The sequence below is a fragment of the Amphiura filiformis genome, chromosome 1, assembly GCF_039555335.1.
Source record: "Amphiura filiformis chromosome 1, Afil_fr2py, whole genome shotgun sequence".
Taxonomy (NCBI): domain Eukaryota; kingdom Metazoa; phylum Echinodermata; class Ophiuroidea; order Amphilepidida; family Amphiuridae; genus Amphiura; species Amphiura filiformis.
Window position 1 is genome coordinate 35,138,509 of NC_092628.1, and position 26,048 is coordinate 35,164,556.

Genomic DNA, 26,048 nt, shown 5'->3' on the forward strand with positions numbered 1-26,048 from the left:
TGGTACTCATGCAATTATTGGTCTCATACAATGTATTCAAACTTGGGTGCATTCTTTCACCTACAGTACTGATTTACATAGATGATAGATCATGATACAGGTTTCTAATGCACGTCAAGCTACATGTAGGCAGTTGAGCTAGGCAGTTGACCGCTATTGCTTTTCACCCATCATGTAGCACCAACTAATTTTTCCAGACCTGCTATGTGCTCCATCAAGATTGATTTTCTTGTGGATTCAGGGTGGTACACAGCAAGATTTACCAAAGTTAAATTACAATATCAGTGTTATTTTTAATTCAGTCGAACATTTTTAAAAGCAAATTAACATGTTGTAACACATTTTCTTGAAAAAATTCACTTACTTGCTGATGTTGGTACAATCCTTCTCTTTCAGTATCATGTTTTCCATTTGGCAAGTGTAATTTTATTTAAAATCATGTATTGCCTCTCAGGGTTAGGATCTATATAACGATATTTCATAATTCCATAATTTCAACTTAATCAACCACATGAATTTCAAGATATGAAAATATTAAACAACCATAGCTACAACACATCAAGTAGCAACTTAATAAGACTTGTCAAAAATACCCTAAAATTAGAGATCAATACAATTTTTAATAATATGAATTAAGCCTGGTGGAGTTCTTGGTGGAAAGTTCTCCTTTTTGTGGTTTTTGTCCTGTCAGGGTTTTCTTGCATTTTTTTTTTGGCTTACAAAATTTTTGTTTTCCTCCTGTGCTTGTTTCTTTCATTACTTTCAAAAGTGCTTATTTTTTCACACCAAAAATTACACCCCTGATCTGATCAGTCTAAAATGATGACGTTCAAACAGTGTCCCCAGAAGAAAGATTTAGGGATTCAATCATGTTTCACCGTTGTTCATCACCGTTTAACAACGATGCGGCGCGTCGTCTGCGTGGTTTACTTCGCGAGGGCAGCTTTAGCTGCCCGCCTTCGCGAAGTAAACCATGCAGACGCGCCGGACGCGAGTTGTTAATCTGTGATGAACAACGGTGAAACATGATTGAATCCCTTTCAACAACGAAAAGAAGCTAAAGACCGTATAATTCACGATTATTTCACGGGGAAATGTCAGTTAATCATTGTCACTAAGCCTTACAAAAACTTCGATGATTTCTCTGTTAATATCATCAATAAAACTACAGAATAAAACGGCAAAATTTAGCCGCTCTCTGAAAATACTGAATTCAACTTGTAAGCTTGCATACGCACAAAGGTTCCAGGCATGACGAATTTTACGCGCTCTCGCGAACGCGTAGTCTCGCTTCGGCGTCAGCGGTACGCTTACAGTAAAAGTGTGGATTCATCACGGATTAACAACGGTTGGCTCCTGTACAAAGGTATAGGAAGAGTTGTTGAATAGTGAATCAATAGTTTGCACATGTACATTGTAGGCGTTGGACGTTGGTGCTTGTGTTCTGGCATATTACCAGATTGCTTCTATGCTGTTATGACATCTGATCTTAGCATATTATCACCAACCTGGCCCAGTTAAAATACAACTAGTTGACAGCAGTATTCAAACTTACAAGTTGAACATTAATGTATCTGAGCAAATTGAGAATGGCCAGAGAATTTCTCAAATATGTAATTTTGTATTATAAGAATTATACTAAATATTCTTAAAATTTTGTCAGAAGAGGTCAGGGGGAAAATGTCTGTCTGCTGTAAGTCTTCAGCATACTTGGGGATAAAGATCTGATGGGAGAATTCCCTGCATGACCTTTTGATATTCAAGATGATCAGGATAATGAAAAACCATAGTCTTGATACAGATGATGAAATATGTACACCAACTGCTTCATGGTATTGGTATACTGTACAATGACGAATTTACTTTGACAGAATAAATAAAATTTAATAATAATAATGATAACAATGATGATAATAATTAATTATAATGTCTCATTTTGGATGGGGCCTATGCCGTATTGTTTGTAATAAATGCCCTGGGGGTTACATTTTTCCAAGGAGGTGAAAAAAGCTTCAAAATCACTCACTTCCGGCTTCAAATTCGGTGCCCACAGAACTATGTTGAACATGATATTTTAGCGATAAACACAATGAAATTACATCCGTAGTTGCATTATTTTATCAAACAAGAATCTGATGAAATTATTGAAATTCTACCATATTAAATTAGGCAATGAACTGGATGGAAGTTTGAGTCATAATTTGGGGTGACCATGCAATTGAAATAACAATCGTCACTAACACGATATGGCATAAAAATTTTTGCATTTTTGTAGGCCCTACATTTTTCATTTAAAAAAATGGGAGGGGCATTTATTATAGGGGGGCATTTCATACAAACAATATGGTAAGCTTATGATTTTGGAATTAAGATTAAAAAGTAAATGTTTTCTGTAAATAAATAAAATGGATATTTATATACCTACTTGATGTTCTGCAAAACCTGGACTTTGATGAGAAGGAAAAGAAAGGGCCTTATTCTGTTTTTTAAAGGTGAATACCCCTGCATATGTTACAGCTAGCAAGGGCAAGCATTTTATTTTCAGATGCTGAGCTCTCAATTGTATTGGTAAAGACATTGTATTGCTCAGTTGGTTGCTATGATGATCTTCTCCGATATTGTAATTGGATCAAACCAATTGGTAATATGTTTTGCTTCCTGTAGCAGAGTTCATACATTGACATAGGGCTTGCCATATCGAAGCATTAACACATATCACGCACACATGAAAATCAGAGTAGAAAATCAATTGATTGAATGTTTTTATTGAATTCTTAAACATGATTTCCTTAGTATTTCTAAAATTGCATCGGATAATTAGCACATGTGTAATTAAGAATTTCAATTAAGATTCAAATTTTGCATTAATTTTTGTATTAATACAGCATCTTGGCCTTGACCTAAAATTAATAAGGAAAAGTCTCTGCCAGTATTAAAGTAGTGCAGCAGAGACCAGGGTTGTTGGTTTTCATTAAGGCACATCACATGGATAACAACACAAGAGAAGTCGACAAGAACCAGTGATATTGTAAAAGTGGAAATTTTTGTGTTACATTAATTTTCGCGCTCAATGCAGCTACCGTGAAAATAAAAACACATGAATATGTTCTTTTTATGTATAGGTCTATGTAAGAAGACTCAAAATCACGAATTTTAAAACGAGTGAAATTGTTAAAAAATACATGCACGAAAATAACCACTTTTACAGTAACTGATTGGACTCATCCACAGTGTTTAGTTGGCATTATCCATTGAAGCATAAGCTATGGTTTAATTTTCAAACAGCTTCAAGATCAAGTCACGTACTACATGTGCCCAGAGCTGACATGTGCCCATAGACCATCCATTATTAGATGGTCTATGATGTGCCTCACCTTGCTGCTAGTGACTGGTTTGTGTGGGTAGTTCCATCAACTGGAATTGATAAAATTGTAAATGGTTTATTGGGTGATACAGACAGATCATTTTTCATGTGCAGATCATTCACAGCAAGTGGAGACAGTACTGTAAAGCTAGTAGTATATTGTGTATATTAATTTGAGACCCATGCATTTGCTCACTGGCAGTATCAAATAATGATATTGTTATCAATTTTTTCTTACTTCACTTCCAAAATGTAAACTAAACCATACGTATGGGCCCATTTAATGCAGAATGTTTGACTCCTCTATATATCTGAGTTGCATAATATTAGTACATGTATGTGTGGCTGACCAGCTCTGAGGGTTCATTTTGCCAATTGTATTACGGCATTTAGTAGGATACATTCATGACTCATTCAAATGTTCATTTCATTGACAAGCCTATAACATGCTGTAAAAGTGACATATTGACAATGATCCAATTCAGTATGTATCAAGTCCAGCACAGCATCGCTTCACAAGTAGATCAAAGTGGCAGTGAGGGTAACGGTCAGGATATGTCAGCAATCATGTAGCAACACTTTTAGAAAGAAAAGCAGCTTCAAATGAAGCAGGTGACATGATACATGTAATGCCAATACCTGAGAGTTGGCACCTGAAGAGTTGCCAGATGAAAAGAGTGTGGGTGTTATGTTTCCATCCCTAGACACAAGTTTAGTGTCTGTACAAAGGGTATTATATCATCACCAGACATGACATTTATTAATATAATGCTCCTGAATAATGAACTCAAGGTGTCAGTGAGGGCATTGGTAGAAATAGTGATGGGCTAGTGACCAGTAAAATTTGCTATTTAGGAGTCTTAGGACTTGAAAATTAAACCAGTACTCAAAATGCATTTAGTTTAAAACAAAATAGATTCATATTAATCATAAGCATAAAAAGCTGCCTTTCCAGAATCTGTATTGATCAGCGACATAGCTCACATACGTACATGGTGGGTAGTAAAGTGACACCAAGTGGTCATGTGACTGGAGGATTGTAAATGCTACATGTACGCTGAATGATGATGCCATGATGGCGTCACAAGCTACTATACTTAGCTGCTCAATACAGACTCTGAAAAGGTAACTTTTTAAGCTTTTGTCAACAGAGTCCAATATCAGTCTACATGCTGATAAAATGGATTCAAAAAACAAAATTACCGTACTGCTTATAATATACTTATCATATCTGCTGTGTTCAAAAAGGCATAAAATTAATTCTCAGACACATGTTGGGAAAAATTAGGACCAAAGGCTTCTTGATATTGTTGAAATTGGCATAACATGTACTTTCTCCCTATTATGCCCCCAGTCCCAAATATTGTGGGTTTTGAGTAAAAGGTCATTGCACTTAAAAAAGAAGCAGCATACAAATGTACCAATATTCCTCTAGTCATAAGGATTCAGAAAATGTATAGTTTGACCAGTCTAGGATGTACTGTTCTTATGTTATTTCCAAAAGGTCAAAGGTCAAATTTTTGTCTCGGGGAGGTCAAATATAAAAATGCCCTGATTTTGACAAAAGAGGTGTGGAAATGTTTGTCTTTATCAATTCAAATAAAGATAAGATTGCACATCTAGGATGTTTCGTTACATAAGTAACACCACAAAATAGATCAAGTACCATCGGGGCCATTTAATGACCTATTTTAATGCATGATGATGCACATGCTAGCATTTAAAAATACTCTTCCTTTCTACATAAACTCTTGACAATTTCTAAGTTGTTCACCTTATCCTATTTTAAATGAATTTTTGTTTTTATAATTGATTTATTGCAATTTGTGTAATTCTCCATGCTATGGGATATTGAAAACAGAAGAATGATCAATTTGAATTTGCCATGAGTATAGAATGTAGAATGTAGATTTCTCTAGCACTGATAATTGGGGATGACTTGTGTAAGTTGTGTAGGTAGTTGTTGCTGCCCCACCCTGAATTCTGCTCAAACCAATGAACCATCAGTCCTCAATCTTGATTGATGATGGAACGTAGCAATTTGGCTTTTTAATATTACCGATACACCATAGAAGACTTCAACATTAATTAGTCAGTGGTTGCTCAACCTCATGCATTTTAAAAATGTAGACTGACTAGAATGGATAGTTGCGAAGAAATAAATCTAAATTTGAAGCAGACCATGAACTGCACCATCTGGTTAAAGTCTTGATTGAACCTATCCAGTAGTGCACATCGATCAAAAGCAAACCATAGTATTTTCCTTTCTGGGGAATTTTGGAATCATTGTCAAATACTACTAGTTTCTATGTAAAAGGCATGTTGCTTAACTTTTTTCAGTCTCATATCAAATCCTAGGGTATTAATTTGTGTAATTTATGATTCATTATTTTCATTTATCAGTGATCCTGATGTATTTCGATATTTCCTGTTGATCTAAATATTTTTCTTGGAGCTGTGCTCGCTGGATTTCACACTTTTTCTAAAGATAGATAAATACAGAATTTATAATGTGCAACATTTCATTTGATGGATAAGTCAAGGCAATGTTGTGAAGTGCAATTTAATGAAACTTCAGCACAATTGTCAAGACTGGACACTGGACAGAGACATGCTAAGAGGTCTGATTTTAGAAAATACCCAAGAAAAACCCCGTACACTGTGAGGATGAGTACGGATCTGACTCACGTGCAACATTGCTGGGAATCAAATCGGGCTGTAGTGGTTAGATGTGTTGTCCATGTCGCAAATATTATGATGAATGTTTAACACCTTGCTTAAAGATTCTGCAATCATTTGTTCTATGTAGAAACTAAAAGGTTTATTGATTACCACATCTTTGAATTGAGTAGTAATTTACACAAGCAAGATATTACTTAGTACAGTACAAAGTAATAGTTGCTTGCATTTCTTGTTTGCATATAATAATACTAGGCCTCCCACTCATGTGTGTGTGAATCCATCAAGTGATATTTTTTTCTTCACACCAAGCTCTCAGTTTGGCAACTCTTATTTTGCAGATGGCAATGTGAAGACACTTGCATATCCTGTTGCATGTGCATTCTACATGCAAAAGATACGCCCCTTTTTCTCACCAATACTTTCCATATTTTGCTGTTTGAACGAGGAAAAAGTAGGCATGTTCAGTAACTGAATGTGCTAAAGACAGTGTGTTATTCAATGTATTCTGTGCATGCAATAAAGAATTGTGTGTAGGATACAATTTTAGTCCTGAGAGAGAGCTAATATTATGTATGATGTGTAGGAAGAAGTGCTAGCTTTAAGCAATAGGACTTGGCTCAATGCTTACTTTTAAAGTGTTTGCCAACTCAAGTTGAAAAGTTCACATTATCTTGATATACCTGGATGCCAGGGAGTTGCTTGGTTTGAGTCTGATTTTATTAAAGCTCAGGCTATGTTTTCTGTTCAAAGCTGTACATGGTGGTATGTTACCAGTAGGTATCTTTGTATCAATTGGGTCACACAGTTGTAACAATAGATCATAAGATTATTTGTATTATACATGTAGACTGTGAAGAGCATTTTTCAAATCTGGGGTCAATTTATTCAAATCTCACTTTAGATTTGCATACAAAAATGGAAGATTGTTTTGTTGCTGTTGTGCATTATATCTAAAAGTGTTAATTTACAGTTAGATTTGAGAACTAGGTAGATCCTGGTCCCAATCAATGTAAGATGTGAATTTGTTTGTTTACAAAAATAGAAATAGTTGTTACTCCTAAACATGCACTGAAAGTACCTTTGGATAATAAGAGCTTGACTAATTGCACATAAAAATCAACTCTAGGGGATTTTCTATTTTAAACCTTTGATCCTAACTATCCTAACCAGAGAGGAAGCATTATCTTGTGCTAGATTTGAGTGCAGTAGAAGAATTATAAACCATTTATGTGCTCACATGCTCAATCCCTGTAAGTCTTGACTGAACAAGTGCTGTTAATCCTGTTATAGTGCCATCTCCTGCAAACATCTTTCAGTATAAGTGATCAGGGAAGAACACAGTACAAATGTGTCCAAATTATATTGTCGTTCTAAAAATGACCTCTAATAAACACCCCTCCCCTTTGAAAAAATGCAACGCCCCGGGTGGGACTATTCAAGGATATACGGTATGTAAAATTATGAGATGTTCATTTGGAACAAAATGGCAGTTTTACTATAGGCCTACTTAATATAGAAATTTATTTCTTCCTTTTTTCCCTCCATCTTCACCAGCTAATCCATCTTGAAGTTACATAATCGCATCTAATCTTGACCAGTGTAATGTGGTGATCAATGAATCCTTTCCCTTAGTAGTGAGAGAAAGTAAAATATTGTAGCCTAGGCCCTATAATTTTTTTTATTATAGTACCAATTGCATAGTATGGATTCCTTTTTGAACTAAATATCTATTTGGACTTTGATGATAATTTTGTATCATTTTAAAAAATGAATTGTATTTGAATTGAGATGTGCAAAGACAGTTAAATTTAATTGAAAGGCAATTAATTTTTTTGAGCAAATTTTTCTTTTTTTTTTTACACTGTCAATTGAAGGGCTTTCAAGATGATTGCTTATTTTTGCGAACAACAACAGGGAACACAAACAATTAGGCTGTTCTTTCTGATATGGATTTGACATCCACCACCAGTCCATATTATATTTGAACGTGTTACCGTGACAGTCTTGTCAAGTGCTATAAATATATGTAGGGATCCTCTTTATATAGAATCCCTTTAGGGGCAACATTAGGGGAAACATCTCATAAAAGAGCTGCTTGTCAGAAATGAAATCTAAATTGATATTGCCCAGAATGTAATGCATTTGGTGATATTATTAGATGGAATCATGAGAGAATTGCTGTATTTGGCCTAGGAAGCAACTCTGTTGGATTGTGCCTCAGGTAGAATGTAACATAGTAATGACACCAAACGTTGCACTTTGCATTTATAAGCTAGGCTACTTAGAATAACGTGAAATGCAAGATGATGTTTCACCAACAGTCACATCTACATGTTTTATTGGCAATGCATGGGACTAGATTCACTAGAAGAGATATCTGTATTCAGTTTCAAAAGGGCAATGTGTTATGCATGGTCAATGTGATGAACATAATGAGTTCTTTCAGAAGTGGACCGCAAAGTTATGATTAGCATTGACTGCAATTGAGGAGTACATGCATGTAAATGTACAAAGTTCAAGATACAATTTTACGACATGATGGTTCCAAAATTACGAAGTGTACACCAAATTTTAAGGAACTTAAAGAATATGATTGGCATATAAGATCAAATCTACAATTTGCTCTTACAAAATAATCACAACCCAATCTGAGAATGTAATGGCTGGCTGGCCTCAACAATCTTATTCTGGCAAGATTGTATAACTGTGTGTTCACTACAAAAATCATTCAATTTAGGCAAATATCAAAATAATGCTGAAGAATGTGACATGTGTTTGCCTTTCCCTGCACTATCAACATGATCAATAGAATTCCAAATTTGCTATATTTCTAAAGTCATGGTCAGTAATACTAATAATAGTCTATTTTAAGTCACCTGGTAAAAATCTATATTGACCCAATTTTGGTTTGTGGTATTTTTTCTTTTTCATAAGTTTGCACTTTCAGGACTATTGATTTTGCCCCCCTCCCAATATTTTTCTTTTGCCCCCCAGTTTTGAGGCAATACCCCCAAATTGCGTAAATTTTCGCTTTTTGCTGCAATTTTGCCACTGCACATAATTAGATCTCAACTCAAGTTACATAGAGAAGTTATAATTCTATAAATCACTATTGCCACAATATTCAGATGATCCCTGAGCATGCTGAGTAGACAACCAAGTACATGCCAGACATAGGAAATTTTTTTATAATTATTAACGATGAAGTCAATATTAGTAGTTAAACAAATATTTGAAGTATTAGTACGTGGACAGTAATTTATTACATTTGTCATTGCTGGTCTAGATCCGTTATGTTTTAAAAGATAAGATGTATTGTCATACTATTCAGGTGGTTTTTGAAGATTTCCTAAATAATATTTCACTTCTTTCTTTCTTTGTTTTGTTTTTCTTATTCTTGTTTTTGTTTAAATTTTGGTGGATGTCAGAACTAAGATATTTTAGCACTCTGTCTTCAGACCCTAATTATTGAGAAAAACCATGCACAGCAACATAACTTTGTTAATGTTAACCAAAATTGCCTACAAAAGGTTAGTTTATTTTATCAGTTTTTAGTATGTTTTGCCTCTTGAAGGCAATAGAATGAATTCAAATCCCATTGAAATTGCACATTGAAACTCCTGAAACATTGTGTCGTTCACAAAATTAGTTTACACAATGTGATTCCGTTAATGTACTTTGAATTGTATAAACTCGTGTTGAGCTTTTTATATATCTTTATGTACCCAAGACCTACCCAGATAGAGCAAAGTCCATCTGTGCTTTATGCAGCTGTAGTACTATGCTAAGTGATAATAATAATATCTTATTCCATTTCAAATGCGGATTTCAAACATAAATGCTGGTTCCAGTTGACAGTAATTTGACTGATTTATAAATCTTTTGGTTTCAGAGTAATTCTAAATTACGGTACTAAATAATCAAACATGCTTGAAAATTGAAATTAATTTTTTTAGGCAATTTGCTTTTATCAAACTAAGTGTGAGTGTCGTGAGAATGATTGATAGAGAATTGAAGGTCAATACTGATTAATTACTCAAGCAATGATTTTTTTGTGCTCAAGTTACAGTTTGTATGATTTTATTGGTCACATGTTATTGTTCAAATACTGAATCTTTCCATTGCTTCTTGTGGTTATGGCACAGTGCAAACCAAATGTTTTAGTCTCAGCATCCCAGGGTAACCATGGTAACTATGAGACAAACTTAACCAGTTTGGCTTATTTTCCTTTCTTTTCTCCCCTCCTTGAATATCAACATATTCATCACTCAGTTCTCCGGGAAGGGTAAAGGAAGCTGTTAATTTAAATTTGCACATCTTTAATATTTCAGGTGGAACATTGTTCAGAATGTATTTGCCATACATGACTTGTGATCAGTGTAGTGTCTGACACCTGTGATCTTTGGTTATTCATTGTAGATACCATAGCAGGTATATGATATGATTATTATGTGTCTATCCCTGCAGTGAGTCTCATCGTGGAGTCAAAGTTCACAGGGATCTATCAGAGCCGTTCACTGAAGACTCCCCCTTGTCAACAGAGAACAAGCAGGGGCAGTCTTCAGCGAACAGCTCTTTTCAGAGCCATCAGTAGGCAAGGGGCCGCCTACATGTCTCATTCTTAGGTACTTTGACCTGAAGAAGTCAGTGCTACTCCTGACGAAAGCTTGACAGTTCTAAACTTGTCCGATGGCGAACGTGCTAAAAACCCACTAATTGTTACGAATTCCTGTCGTAAAAGCCTATCACACAATACATGTATATGCTATTGCTACTCCCTGGAACATTAAAGCAATATTATAACATTATCATACAAAATAGATTAGCATTTCTTTGACATAAAATGTTAGTTTTACTGTCAGATATATCCCCTTTTATATTTGAGCCAAACAACTACGCCAAAGCAAAGAAAATTGGAATTTACTACCAGCGCCAGTATGTCGCCAATACGCATTTTACTCCTTCGGTCATGTTATGGTACGACCCTTTGTTGTGTAGATCACCGTCCCGCACTGTGTGTTATGAACATCGTATGCGTTAAACTAATAATTCCATCGTAATAATAAGACGCCGGTTCGGCGCTTTATTCAAAATATCGGATTTTGACAAAACTACAGCACCTAGAGTCTTGATTTTTGCAGGGTATATTGGTTTAATAAAGTACAATATAATTGTGTAAAAAAATTAATTTTAAAAAATCAGTGAGGGCGTCCTCAACAGCAAATGTTATAATATGGCTTTAAATCCACTCCAGATTTAATGAAGTTGACACTACAAATTAAACAATGCAAGTAATAGCCTAATTTTGTTAGATTAGAGGCATATGATGTGGGCTGGTGTCTATTTAAATTAATTAATGTATAGGTAGGCCCAGGCAAAAAAACACACAATTTTTTGAAGTAAAAAACGAGATCCAAAATATTGAAAAGCGAGATTTTCCCTCGAAAAATGGCACAAGAAGCTTTAAAAACGCCTGAAAATACGAAAAACAAACAAAAAAATGTTGCCTGCCCTCGTTCAAATTAGGTCAGTTTAGATTGTCATGTAAACAACTCACTGAACTGCCGGACGCGGGTGCGGCAGTCGCAGAAAAATGGACAAAATTTGACCTTGAATTATGTTTTATAGTCAAAATATTCCAGTAATGATATTTGGCCTAAACTTGAACTCATTTGAAATGAAATGTCAGTTTTTATTGAGTAAAGCATGGCTTTTGCACTCGTCCATGTGCGTGCAATGCTGTTGAATTCTGCACTTTGGCGAAGTTGGAACTGCATTAATGGAATTCGTTGAACTTTTATGGCATAAAGCAACATTTTTATAGTAAGTGCACTGCTTGGAAACTTTCTTAGAAAGCGAGATAGTTGGTTAATAGCGAGAATCGCGGGCGTGAAAAGCGAGATCGCGGTTTTTGCCGGGCCTTATGTATCTAGGCCTTCTTGCCAGAACTCTCAAAAACATTCCTTGATGGGCTTAGTTTAGTTGGTTGGTAATGCTGTTGTGATCTGATGCATTCTTAGTCAGTACACACATTTCAATGCTAATATAGTGGAGGTGTGATTTGATTTTGAGCCCTAGGGTTGTTATAGAGCAGCACATGTTTAGAGATATAATTCCCTTATAATTGTGTTAAATAAAGCATCTTGTATGAGGCAAACCTACATGTATATTACAAGTCTGTACCACTGTGAAATGTAAAAATCTGGCTTTCTTAATTTAAAATAATCTCATGATGATCAATTCAATGAGCGCAGGTGTATCAAAATAATATAAAAATCAGTATTCAATGGTTTTAATGTAAAACATCCTAATATTACATAGAAAGCAAATAATTTCATTTTTGCAAAAAAAAACCACCAAAAACATTTCCATACAAATTTTGTATTTCCTTTTCACAAAATGTCGGTTTTTGCTGTCAGATATCTTTTAATTTTGAGCCAAATAAAAACAAAAAAAATTACTGCTCAAAGCAAAGAAAATTGCAATCATCAGCCCAGCGCCGATGTTGCCAATACATGTCACTCCATTGGCCGAGCTAAGGTCGGTCCTTTGATGTGTTTTGTCCATCCATATCATGCCGTCATGTACGTAAGTACGTACTGTGTATGAGTGTTATAACCTTCACATACATGTACGAGTTTGACTAATATTTTGAACATACATTGTGCAAATATACATACTATGCTTCACAGGTGCCTTGTTAACATCGTAGTAGTACATTCTCATCAAAGGTTTGCGGCAAAATAATGAATGTCTGTGGTATACATTGAGTTTTGCAATGTGACAGGTGTGCTGTAAATCGCACGCCTGGATAACCCGAGGTGTGCTTTTAGGTGTGCTGCAAATCGCACACCTAAATAAACCAAGGTGTGCTTTTTTCAAAACTGGTGTATGACTATGATTTCATTTTCAGCTAAAACTTAGCAATTGTGACAACATACATGTACTTTTTTAAATGGCCATGGTAAAAGCTCTGGGGTAATGAATGGTGTATACTGCATAGATGTCCCTGGACTTTGGACTTATTGCTAGTGTCATTTGTAATTTTTTTTTTTTTTATTAGTTTTTTTTTTTGGATTTAGAATGTCCCTAGAATGTCCCTGGAACTTTAGAATGTCCCTGGAATTTTTTTTAATTTAAAAAAAAAATTACAAAGATTTTAAAAATTATAAATTCTTGTTTAAAATAGGCAAATTTGTAAATTATGTTCACATAATAATCTATGAATGATTTTAAAATGCATTTGTTTTGTATGCTTCTTTTACTTCATAAATAGGTTGTAATGTGAACATCAATTATAAATTTGCCTATTTTGAACATGAATTTATAATTTTTAAATTTTTTGTAATTTTTTTCAAGTTTAAAAAAAAATAAAAAATATTTCAGGACATTTTTAAGTTCCAGGGACATTCTAAATAAAAATAAAAACTTAAAAAAAAAATTTTTTTTTTTTTTTTTTTTTTTTTTTTTTAGGTGTGCGAAAAATCGCACCCTCGGCGTATTTTCAGGCGTGCGGCGCGTGCGAATCGCACTCGCACGCCTTAAAACTCAATCCCTGCATACACCCATATTAATTTTATTTCACACAATTAATTACAATTATAAAGTGACATTCAGTGTGTAATAATAAATTATAGGGTATGTAGTTAACATGGTTGCCTAAACATTAGATGGGAATTGAATGAATTTAATTGCTCAATGATGAAGCTAACAAGCATCAGTGGATATGTGAGCGCAAAAGCTCTAGTTGATTTCATCTTGTTTTTGCAACATTTATCACAACATGATAATAATGTCATGAGGAGAGGCTTAAATGCATCCCGTTTGAGGATAGTTCCTCCAACCAGGTTTTGTGAGCAGAAGAAAACACAAATTCAATAACGGTTGACCAAATTTGCAATAATGCCTCTGGAGCCAAGCTACCAAGTACTTGTTTAGGTAGAGGTGCTGGGGTCAATGGGGACTATAAAGCTCGGCGCTTTTAAAAGGCTTGGATGATGCTTTTATTAGATTATTCATTAATTTGGTTCATCCCTATTGATATTTTTGTTCTAGATGCTGTGTATATAGAGTAGGGCAAATAAATATGCCTTAACTGTATAATATGGCAATGGTTTATGTGGCATGAAATTAATGAGAACATTTGATGCTGACTGAATATTTAGATAATGAGCATTATTTTTTTGTGATTTATGGAATTGCAATACTGATATAGGTGATTATAAGACAATTTTCCCCCATTAAAAATGGCTTGTCAAAATACCTAGCTTTCAAAATGTATATCTCCAAATCAATCTAATCCTGTAATACTGTTACATATTTCCAAAATTAGTCAGTTTGATGTTATCTGAATAGCCATTTTACTCTGGTTCTACAATATCACATTATTCATGATGCCTAGTCATATTGGCGCCATGTTACTCTAGAAGCACTATTTTTACATTCCAAATATTTCATGGTAAATTTGTGTTTACGTGTGCATACAAGTTCTCTGTGGAATTAAAAAACTCTTTTTTTCCTCCAAAATTTAACATTTTAATTTTCACCTAAAATATCCATAGATAACTAGTGATAAGTGGTAATCTATAAATTCAAGTTTAAATAAAATGCAGTGCAATTAGCTAATGTCAATATAAATTTGAGTTTTTACTTGTACACAGGCGGCGGATGACATGATCGAGCCGGCAACTTGTGAAACCGCCCGGCCGTATGGCATTTTCCAATATAGTCGGTTAATTATGTGGGGTTCATTATCGAACCCCAACGGTTTTAGCTTGTATTTATATTATTTATCAACATAGGCCTATTTGTTTGTGATATTTCAAGCGTTTTAAAATTTCAAAATAATCCCATTCAATTACACGGTTGACGATTTGAATCATAGTATTGCATAGGCCCTAGATACCTGTACATGTACAGGTAAATGCATATTTCAGCGATGGTATTGATATAATTGCACAATATTCCAATAAAATAGACCTGGAACTGCTTCAATTGAATGAAGTGACATCATGCTTATGTGCGACTTATAAATGATCATTATGTTACTGATTAGAACAAGATTTTTCCCCTTAATTTTAATTTTGAAAATGTTGAGTGATTTGATACATGAAAAAATATGAAAAACAATGTGATAATAACTAGACTGATTGGTAGTTTATGTCAAGTGAGAATTCAGAACTGGTTAACAACACTCACATGAGATTAATGGTCTAAAATGAGGGCGTTGTTGACCATTTTCAAATCATTTTGGTTATAGTTAGATAAATATCTTGTTCACTTATTCTAAATGTCATATCAATACTTGGACATGCTATAAACATGTACAGAGGTGCACCATCATCTCAATCAGCAGGAGACAACTTGTGCGTTCATTTTCTTGATGGAATCGTTGATTATCAGCGACATGGATATTTCAAATCACCATTTGGTGGATTCAGCTAGAGCTAGGTCTATAAAGATTTGAGACATATGCATTTATTTGTTTTAAAAGTGACGTTGCAAGGCATAATTTGTCAAAGAAAAAGAAAATTCTATTTAGTATTGTAATTTGTGTAAACAAATAAAAAATATATATTAAAATACATTTAAAATAGACTTGGTGATTTATTAAGGGGGTACTACACCCCTGCCCAATTTTGTGCCAATTTTTGCAGTTTTCTCAAAAATTATAGCACATTGGTGACAAGTAAGATATGGTCGCATGTCACAAATAGGTCACCCAAAAATGGAGGATCCGTAACATGTAAACGCTTTTTTCACACTTCAAGTTTGGTTTATTCCAAAAGTACAATACCTATTGTAGAAAGTTTGGTGTCATTTTGTAGATAATTATGTTCTTTGTCAAATGCAAAAAAACCCAAGTCAATTGGACATGTACTTTGAGATTTATACTTCAATATGTAAGATGTGTCAATGGAGGATCCGGGGCGGGAGAGCCGGGGCGGGAGAGCCCCATAGGATTGTACACAAAATTGTGAAAATATGGCCAACTTTAAACCTTTGTATCTTAAAAAGTACAAGGTCACATTTTTTAAGTTGGGACCCTATTGTGTCACATACACACATTTGACAAAAATAACATGTATTAGGACTCTATGCCTAATAACTCGAAAAATAATTATCCAAAGTGTGCAAAAGTATACATTGTCGGAAACCTGAGGTATTGAGGATTGCAAATATCTAATGATTTTTCCAGTATACAGGGTGACCTAGGAAATATACAGGGTGTAACAAAAGAAATGTTACAATGTAATGCAATTTGTTGTATGCTTTCTAGTTTATACATAGTGTATTAAAATAAAAATTGAAGTCCATATTTGAGAAGCCAAAAGTAATGCCCATCCAGACATATATAATTTATAGAGGTTAATTAGTTGTATAACGGAATTACAGGGTGATCAAAATTTGTCCGATTTTTACATTAAAAAACTATAAATTCTGTTTAGTACAGGCATATGTGACAAAAATGTATGTTCTATTTGTTGAAATGAAATACTTAAAAGAAATTCATGAACATATCTTCATGTCAGAAAGGAACAATTCATTTCAAAATGACAGATTTGATTATACAGGGTGATCAAAAAATGAAAAAAACAAATTTCGATGATTATGTAATTACCCACATTCACAATATTATTTATTGATCACAACATGTTATGCCTGGCAATAATTGCACTGACATCTTGTTAATAGTTTTACTGCTGATCTGTGAAAATCAACATAACAATTTGACAATCATATAGGGTGATAATTTGCAAGTGATTAACTCTAGATACATGTAGTTGCATGGCAAATGGCTCCTAAAACAATGTAAGGTGTGGATATACTGTATAGTGGAAAACACTAATAATTAATATAAAAGCTTTCAATTTAAAAAAAAAACCAAAGAACATTAATTAATAATAGCCTGGCTGCATTAAACTATTTCCCCCAATTATAATTCAAAATGGGTAATAATCGGCATTTTCGGGTGGTATTTGTAATATAGTGAGGCTCTAATTAATTAGTGATATTAATTAATTGGGAATTAAATTAACATTTATTTAGGTTGGGTTATTACAATAATGCTACTATCCAAATAAAATAATAAGTTAATACACACAGTTATTCATTTATATTGCCTATCCCATTGGAAATACACAGTGCGCATCCTCACCCTCGCGCATCCTCACCCTCCTCCACCCCTGACCAATTATAATTAATGAGTTATACTAGTAATTAATCTAAACTTTCTTTATAATTTTATCTTACAGATATTATTAAAGCAATAAATTATCTTCCAAATGAGACTAAATATACTCAATTGTGATGTCTTGTTTGAGAAATATGAGCATTTGAATGGCAAATAAACGAAAAAATGTGACAAATCCACCCTTTTTAGGGTCCCAACTTAAAAAATGTGACCACAAGTAGTATGGACCACAAATTGCACATATATCATCCTGGATTGTAGATCTACCTCATAGTAGATCAAATGTAAGAAAAGATGTAACAAATAAATTGCCTAATTAAATGCTAATTAAGACAGTTTTCCCTATATGTTACTGTACAAAGTGTGCACGTAACGCTCCAACATTTCTAAGTGGCTTATCTCTTGCCAGAGTCACCCTGCTTATTCAAAAGAATACATATTTTTAAGGAAATTTGATAAGGAATTCAATTATGCTATTAGTTTTAGTGCCAGAAATGGAGGAAAAAAGTTTTGATTGATAATGTCATTAAAATTGTAAAATTATTTTACAATTTTTGACCACCCTGTATGTTTAACGCAAGGGATAGCAAACTCTTTCTTCCTAATTTGCTTGAAGGGCCCATGCAATGTCTTTCTGAATCCATATTTATTTTGAGCTACATAGCTTTCAGAAAAGAAAAATATGGGGTTCATCATGACAAGAAAGATGCTAATTTTGTTGTTGTTTCACCCTGTATATTTCTTACCCACCCTGTATTATGATGTTATACTTTGTTGATTCGGCATCCTTGTAATAGAAGCTTTCCAGAAATATATACTTTTAATGGTCTAAAATGTTTTCATTAAAAGTTGTGTTTAAGTGAATCAAAATTGGTGATTTTTTTCACATTTTACATTATGTTACACAAAAGATGACCAGTTCATGACATGCGGCCATATGTATTATAGGGGCAAGAACTACAACTACTGCACTGGAAATTTTATTTCGGCACAGACAACAGTTGTGGAGTTAGGTGCGCTTCAGACTCCGTATTGTACGTGCAATATTGTATGTACAATATTTTTCGTGACGTCAGAAAGTATTGCACGCATACAATAAAAAGTATGTACCGGGAAAATTTATATTTTGCCACAATCATTGGTTGCTTAATTGATACGGAGTTGCCAAATTTCTAAGAGTGGTAAATTTAGTGCACTGTTCGTGCACGGAATGATGAACATCTTTTTATGTCTTCTTGTATTCAACTGTACTTGAATTATTACATAATCAATGGGCACCTTTAAAGTTAATAATATTAATACTGATATTAATATAAAAAATATTAAAATTGCAATGATAATATAAATGGCACATTCAGTTCTTATTCATTTATTTATTTATTTATAGATTTATTTATTTAGGCCTATTTGTTTATTTATTTATTTATTTATTGATTGATTGATTGATTACTGATTGATTAATTGATTTAGAGATTCATTTATATTTAGTCATATATTGATTTAGTCAGTTTCTTAAGTATTATTTGTAGGCCTATGTATTTATTCTGGTTTTGATTTTATTGATATTGATATTTTTATTATTTTTTCAAGTTTTGGCATAGCATTTGTTACATTATAACACGTTGTGTTATGAATTTGCAACACCTTTTTACATGTTGATATCGGTGAGGCATGTTATGATGGTGTATGTTATAGGCCTACCTATGATCATCACAATACATCCATAAACGACGTGTTAATGCAGTAACCAGTAGCTTTATAGGGAGCACGGAGCCCCCCCAATTGATCTGAATTTTAGAAAATGCATAGGAAAACTGCCAAAACGCTTGTGTCCCTCCCCCTCATCAGACCCGGATGCAACGCCTTCTATACTTTTTCATTAATTATAGGCCTATTTATGCGTTGAGATCTTAAAAAGTAATATCCGCCTTTATTTCTTTCTTTTTGAAATGATAAAAAAAAAAAAAAAACAAATCAGCATGGAAAACATTTTTTTTTCGTCAGAGGCAGCTACAAAATAAATAGACGATCTTTTAAAATCATTTTTAAATGGCTTTTTTTTTTAACCTTATTGTTTGTATTTGTAATGTTCACACAATCTGACAATGTCCCAACTTATACATAATATGAATCGAGCCATTTAACATGTGCTTGTAGGACAACGATTTTGAATTAAACATGTTAATTGTGATATCTTAATTCCCCTAGAACACCACAGTTAAGCGTCCGAAATTGTAAGTGGGTTTTCTTTTATTTTACCTCATTATTTCGTTAAAAGTACTCGAAAACCCGCCTAAGAGTTGTTACTAATAAATATTTCATAATTTTGGGCAAAGAATAGCCAAATAGTTGACCGAAATCGTATATTTGTACCAATATTTGACTGAAATCGTATATTAGCATTACCGTCCCTTCGTGGCTTTATTGCAAGCCAAAGTGCTGCTAAATGTGAAACGAGATTACTTGAAATATATATTTCAGAGTTGAAAGAGTTTCAGCTATACGAACATATTTCTGAATATGTCTCTCTGATTGGTTGATTGTCAAGAGGATTACGGCATCCTCAAAGCCTCCTGCTGTAATTCTCTATTCGATAACTATTATAGGACCGATCTTTTGAAATCCATACAAGCGTGTCAAATGAAATAGTCTCGAATCATAAGGCCTACCGTACGTCAGATTTCGGAATTTTATTGAAAATAGGCATAAATTACATTGAACAGGTTGAATGCTGGCAAAAGTAGACAAAATAACTATGGGTCGAATTTACATTAATCAGTGTCCTGGGCCTGGGTAACATTTAGGACTCCTTCCCGGCGCATTCTAAAACAATAATTCACCAAATGTCCTTGCTTTCATTTTCTCATTTAATTTGTTTTAATTTTAATTAATTTCTTTATCCACTGGCTCTGTGGTAAATCCGGCGGTATTGCCAAATATTTCTCGTCCGTTATCCGTGTTAATCTATTTATTTATTAAAATCCTGTAATCACATGTATAGGCCTAGTGTATTTGATAACAAAACTGTTTTTATTTTTGATTGGAATTTGGGGTTCCATAGATTTACACGATTTCATATATAAAATATGTTTGGGCATGGCGGAATTAGTATATGATTAAAAATAGACATACTCTTAGGCCCCCTTTTTAATGTTTGTACATTATTAATATTAATGTACAAAATGCAAACGAATGTATATATATTTGATTGTTTTGATGTTTACTCATAATTATGTCTGGAAAGTCAGGGATAAAACTAAGGAGTATCGGTATTTAGTTTCCTGGGAAAGTGGATCAGATGAGCAGTGAGTAAAAACATTCCCTCTAAATGTCTATTTTATTTTTATTTGATAATGAATTTATTAGGCCTACTGGTAAAGTGCAGAAAAAACCCCAAACGCACTCTAGGATTTTTCATCAGCAGCAGTAGAAATTTCTCTTGCATAGATTTTCGGGTGACCTCGCTTGGATTTAGCAAACAATGAACCGTCAGGGTTATAGCGCGTTATTTAATCTGATTCAAATCGTCGTGGCACGTATATTTATTGGACGTGCAATACTTTTTGACGTCACGAAAAATATTGTACATACAATATTGCACGTACAATAAGGAGTCTGAAGCGCACCTTACAGTCAAAAATGAGGGAAAACCAATATTTGATCAATAAATCAATAACTACTTGCCTGAAATTTCAGTGCAGTAGTTGTAGTCTTTGCCCCTATAATATACATATCTTACCTGTCACCAATGCGCTATAATTTTTGAGAAAAATGCAAAAATAGGCACAAAATTGGCCAGGGGTGTAGTACCCCCTTAAAGCATTATTTACAATATTGCTAATCCAGTGATAAGCATATTCTGACGGGTGTAGGTCGGCTTCAGCTGGCCTGCATGAAACAATATTGTAAATAATGCTTTAATAAATCACCAAGTCTATTTTAAATGTATTCCAGCTCCCTTCTTGGTTGAGCACTTTACTGTGGATGATTTACCTTACTTGGATTTATTTATATTAAATATACATATATCTTGTAGAAAAATAAAAATTTCAATTAAAGAAAACACACTAATAATAAAGTAATATTAATTTTATTCAATTTAAATACGAGGGTCATTCAGTAAGTTCTACCTGCATGCTTTTTGTACATAGTAGCTTCTGCAAACTTATGTCACTTACAAATGAGGGCAAATGTTTATTGATACCTTTTCTAGATTTGTGTAGGTGACCAAAATAAGATTTGATACACTGGAAACGGAAAAAAAATATTTGTAACATGAAAATATAACTGTATCCCTCATACGAGAATAGCTTGATAATGCAAGTGTTATGATTATGCTAACAGATTAGAACTGAAACAACATTAAAATTTGTACCAAAACAGCACGATTACCCGTAATAAAAATGGATTTGATAAAATTGTCAAAATAGTTTCCTTTGTGCTCATTTAACAAGTGCCATTTCAATAGCACATTTAAAAAAGTTGGCCTTTTTTTTTCTAATACAGACAATTCATGTCTTTTAGGTATTTTTAAGAATAGTTTGCATTCCAAACAAGTCTATAATCAATTTATTTTACGAAAAGGTGTATGATATTTATGAAACGTAACCACCCATAGTTTGAAAGTGAGGTATTCATTGTACATGTGTACAGAACAATTACTTTATGCCCCAATATTTCTGAAAGATTGTGTACTGTTGTGGAAAATTGCAGGATTTATTGTGATTACTGATTTAAAGAAAGATTTTCTTGCCCTAAAGAGTTTTGAACTTTGTGAAATTGGCAGAAAAAATGCAGTTTCATTTCATTTCAGTTCAATCTGAATTCTGATTGCTCTGCTCAGTTTTCAGGTTGCAGTAAAGGCTTACCCTTCACTTGTTATGATTTAAAGCCACAAAGTAGTATCACCCACAGCATTGCCATTGCTAAATAATACAGAAGAAAAGACATTCAAAAGGTTTGATTTTGAAAGAGACACCAACAAAAACTTGAGGTATCTACTGAAGATAGCAAATTAATCTTTAATATTTTTACGGGCAATAGATGCCCTCTTCAGCAATTTAAGTGTGTCATCTGTCAAGGGCTGACTGTATAGCTGAGTGATAATGCAATCTACTGTAGATTGTTACAGGCTCTGTCTACTGAAGATAGCAAATTGTTACAAGCTTTAGGAAATGGAACTATTTAGAAGAATGTGTGAAATGTGGACTGGTAATGCTATACTTATGTTGATCATAGCAACCAAGATAATGTTTTACTATACATCAAACAAACTCAGCCTGTAAATGCTATGACTAGGTCATTGGTCATCCTTTAGATCCATTACTGATAAGATAAAAATAAGCATGATTCACATGCTATGCAAACAATGTAGAGAAGAAAAGAAGCTATAGAGTCAGAAAAGGCACATCACATAAATTATCTTTGTTTTGTTGGTCTTTTTGTGTTTACAAGATGAATATAATAAAGTGAGTCCAAAAACAAAATGAAATAAGACACAGATTTATGCCATGTTTGCTTCAAAGCTGATATAGGAACATTGTGATTTCAACATTTGTAATCAGGAAATGTGTGATAAGTTGTGATTTTAATTTAAGACTTTAAGAAGTATACAAATGTTATTAGTGCTTCTTTGCTGACTAATCTGTTAAATGTATACTATTTGATCAAATGAAAAGTTTAAGATTACACCTATGTAGTAATCAAATTGTAATCAGATGGTATTTGGATAGATATAGCCAAGATTTCTGTCCTGTTTAAAAAAATAATGTGTTGTAAATCAGCCATGTAGTGATTTGTAGATGCTGAGTACATCACTTGCCAGTTCAGGTCTGCCCAACTCTGATCCACCTTGCAGAAGAATATTTAGAAAACTGATCTGAATGTGCTAAGGCCTACTATATAGTACTATGTGATGGATAGTAGTTGCAAATTCCAGTATAAATAAATACTAAGACTAATTTTGCATGATTCAGCCCTTTTTGTCTAACCCTTCAAATCTGCTGATCCAAAAAACGTATTTTGAGTCAATTGTCAGAATTTCCAGAAACATTGTTCAGCAATACCTGCATATTATTACCTTCTTGAGTCCCCCGTCTTCAATTATTTTCTCCTTTTTTCTCTATTCTTCCATGATACAGGATCTATGGACTATCTGTCAAGAAGGCAGAATGCCGGTATATATGACTGTGTGAAAATATTTGCCTGCCAAGTTCATAACTTTTGCAGTGCAATTCAGTTGCAAATTATGTTTAACAATTCACTGTCGTAGTGTGACATCAAAATCAGTCATTGACCGGTCAACTGGTTCACGCTATCTGTGTTTGGAACCACAATCAAAATGATCACAACACAAAGTCAATGGGTTTGCTAACAGGTGTGCAAATCAAACATGAACCAGTAACTGAGGTATGACGTATTCACTACGACAGCGAAGAACATTTTAAAGTTACAGATGAGTTGTACAATGCAGGGTTTTATCTGGTGATGATTGTTTACAAAAACATCAGACACAAAGTCCTGTCATTTTCTGAGGGGTAATGAGGGGTGAGATGGATACCTGTTAGATGAAGCCCTGTATGTTGTTACCTGCACATAAAGCTTTTATATCAAAGTACAAACTGTTTTGTTTATGATTTGTGTATTTTTGTTAACCATCTGTTTTCTTGCTGTTTTTCCCCTTCAATATTTTTTTGCGTTCACTGACTCAACAATAGGAATTGATCAAGGTTTGATTTTGTTGTACACTTTATGTTTTCATGCATGTCTTATTGATATTTTTGGTTAATTTGGATAATGGCTTGGCTTCTAGAACATGGATTTTTATTTTGAAAGCATCCAGCACTGCAATCAATTAAACCTTGTGTTGACAACCATACCTAAAACTCCTCATAATCCTCCCAAATTATACCGCTTGTATCCTTAAAATAAAACTGGGCATTGATTCCCTGTCTCTGCACTGCACAATCTGCATGTTCCAAATTTACAATGCAAAACTAGGCCAATGAGTGGATACATCAATTGGGGTACCGTATATAATGTGCAGGATTGAATATAAGATATGTTTTATCACCACACTTGTATGCATCTTAAATTGCACTGAAGTGGGGTCCAACCAGGATGGTCACATGCACTATAATTGCAAGTCAATATTATTACTAACTATTGATTTGTTTTATAATGAGTGAATTTGTTCAGGTGGTTTGTTTAAAAAGACCATCCCAAGTTGCAACCAATGAATTTTACAGTTTTGCCATATCCAGGATATAGTGTAACAGAGCTGCCAGTTTTATAGGAAGCTTTCTGAATTCAGGATTTCTGCACAGTTTCACCTGAAATGAAAGTATTAATAAACGCACAAGACTTGCCAGATCTTTTGAGGTATTTCAAAATGTTTGGCAATGCTGACTGGCAGCTCTGATGTAAATAAAATGTACATATTTCATGTTTCAGCTGTTTTTATATGTGGTGTGTTTAAGAGAAGCTTATGTTTCAGAAGCTTATGGTTTTTTGTCCTTCTGTTCTTTTGAAAAAAAATCTACTTTTACTTGCCAAAGGTTTCACCATAATCACAGACATTTCCAGTAAAATAACTTCACAAATGTCATGACGTCAAAAAGCAAATACTTGCTTAACATTTAAGAAGTACTTTAATTTTGTTTTAACTGAGGTCAATTAAAATAATCTTCCACACATAATTGGAGAAACTGATCTTCCTGTGACAACAAAAGTTTTACATCATGAATGTAAGCAATCATAAATGTTCAGTTACCAAAAAATACATGACTACAGTACAGGTATACTACAAGGTTCCTATTGTGGCCACCTGCACAGGACCCACCAGCAATGGTTACTGCACTGGTACTCCTGATACTGCACAGTACCACAATGTTCCTGTGGAGGCAGCCCAATAGGAATCTTGTAGTGTACATGTATGTAGCTAGTAATTCAGTGTGATTATTGAAGCCTTACATTGTAATTATATTTTCCTGTATCACACTGTTATCATTGAACTGGTACCTGTGTTTTTCCCCCTTTCTGTGGACCCTTTTCTTTTCCTATCCATCTCATTTTCTATGTCGGAGTGTGCTTACTGTTCATGTGTGAATTTATCGAGAGGCATATGTGGTTGTCAATTGTTTTCATATCATGTACTAAAGGTGTTTAAGAAATAGATTGTGTTGGAGTCTAACAGTCTAGACTCTTGACATTTATAGGTTTGTGTAATGTATTATATTATGTGCTTTTGTCTGTGAAGATGCTATGTTATTTAAATTAACAATTGCTTTTTGTTTTGTGTTTATCAGTGTTTGAGTTTGTAGCTTAAATAGGAGGATACTAGTAATACTACATGCTTTTTACATCACAACTGTGATGATAATGAAAATAATAAGAGAGTCAACTTAGGATGCAAAAATGTAAATGCCTTATTTAAAATAGTTTTCCCCTTTGAAGATGGTTATAAGATATATATAATGTAAATAAGAGAGTCAACTCAGGATAAATGACTTATTTAAAAATAGTTTTCCTATTGAAAATGTGAAACCATCCAATCTGAATTGCAAGAGTCTAGCCTAGACTAGCATTTAAAATATTCTAATAGTAATTTGACTGATTCTTTACCCAGACAACATGGAATAAGTAATTTCCCAAGACAATACACAGCAGAAAGGTTGTGTTTTGCACATGCTAGAATATGAGCGGTGGAAGCACACAACTTCTTATTGCGTGATCTGACTGAAAACAAATGTTGCTGATTGTCACTAATTGTGTTTCAAGTGTATCATGGACCTTACACACAACAATCCC

General features: G+C 33.8%; 1 protein-coding gene across 1 annotated transcript in view; it reads left to right on the plus strand.

Annotated features, from left to right (window-relative positions):
• Window positions 1–26,048, plus strand: part of LOC140158651 (gamma-adducin-like) — a 92,267-nt gene that overhangs the window by 22,871 nt on the left and 43,348 nt on the right. Inside the window, 1 exon segment of the mRNA XM_072181823.1 lies at window positions 23,381–23,416. Within this exon segment, the coding sequence (XP_072037924.1) occupies window positions 23,381–23,416 (36 nt within the window).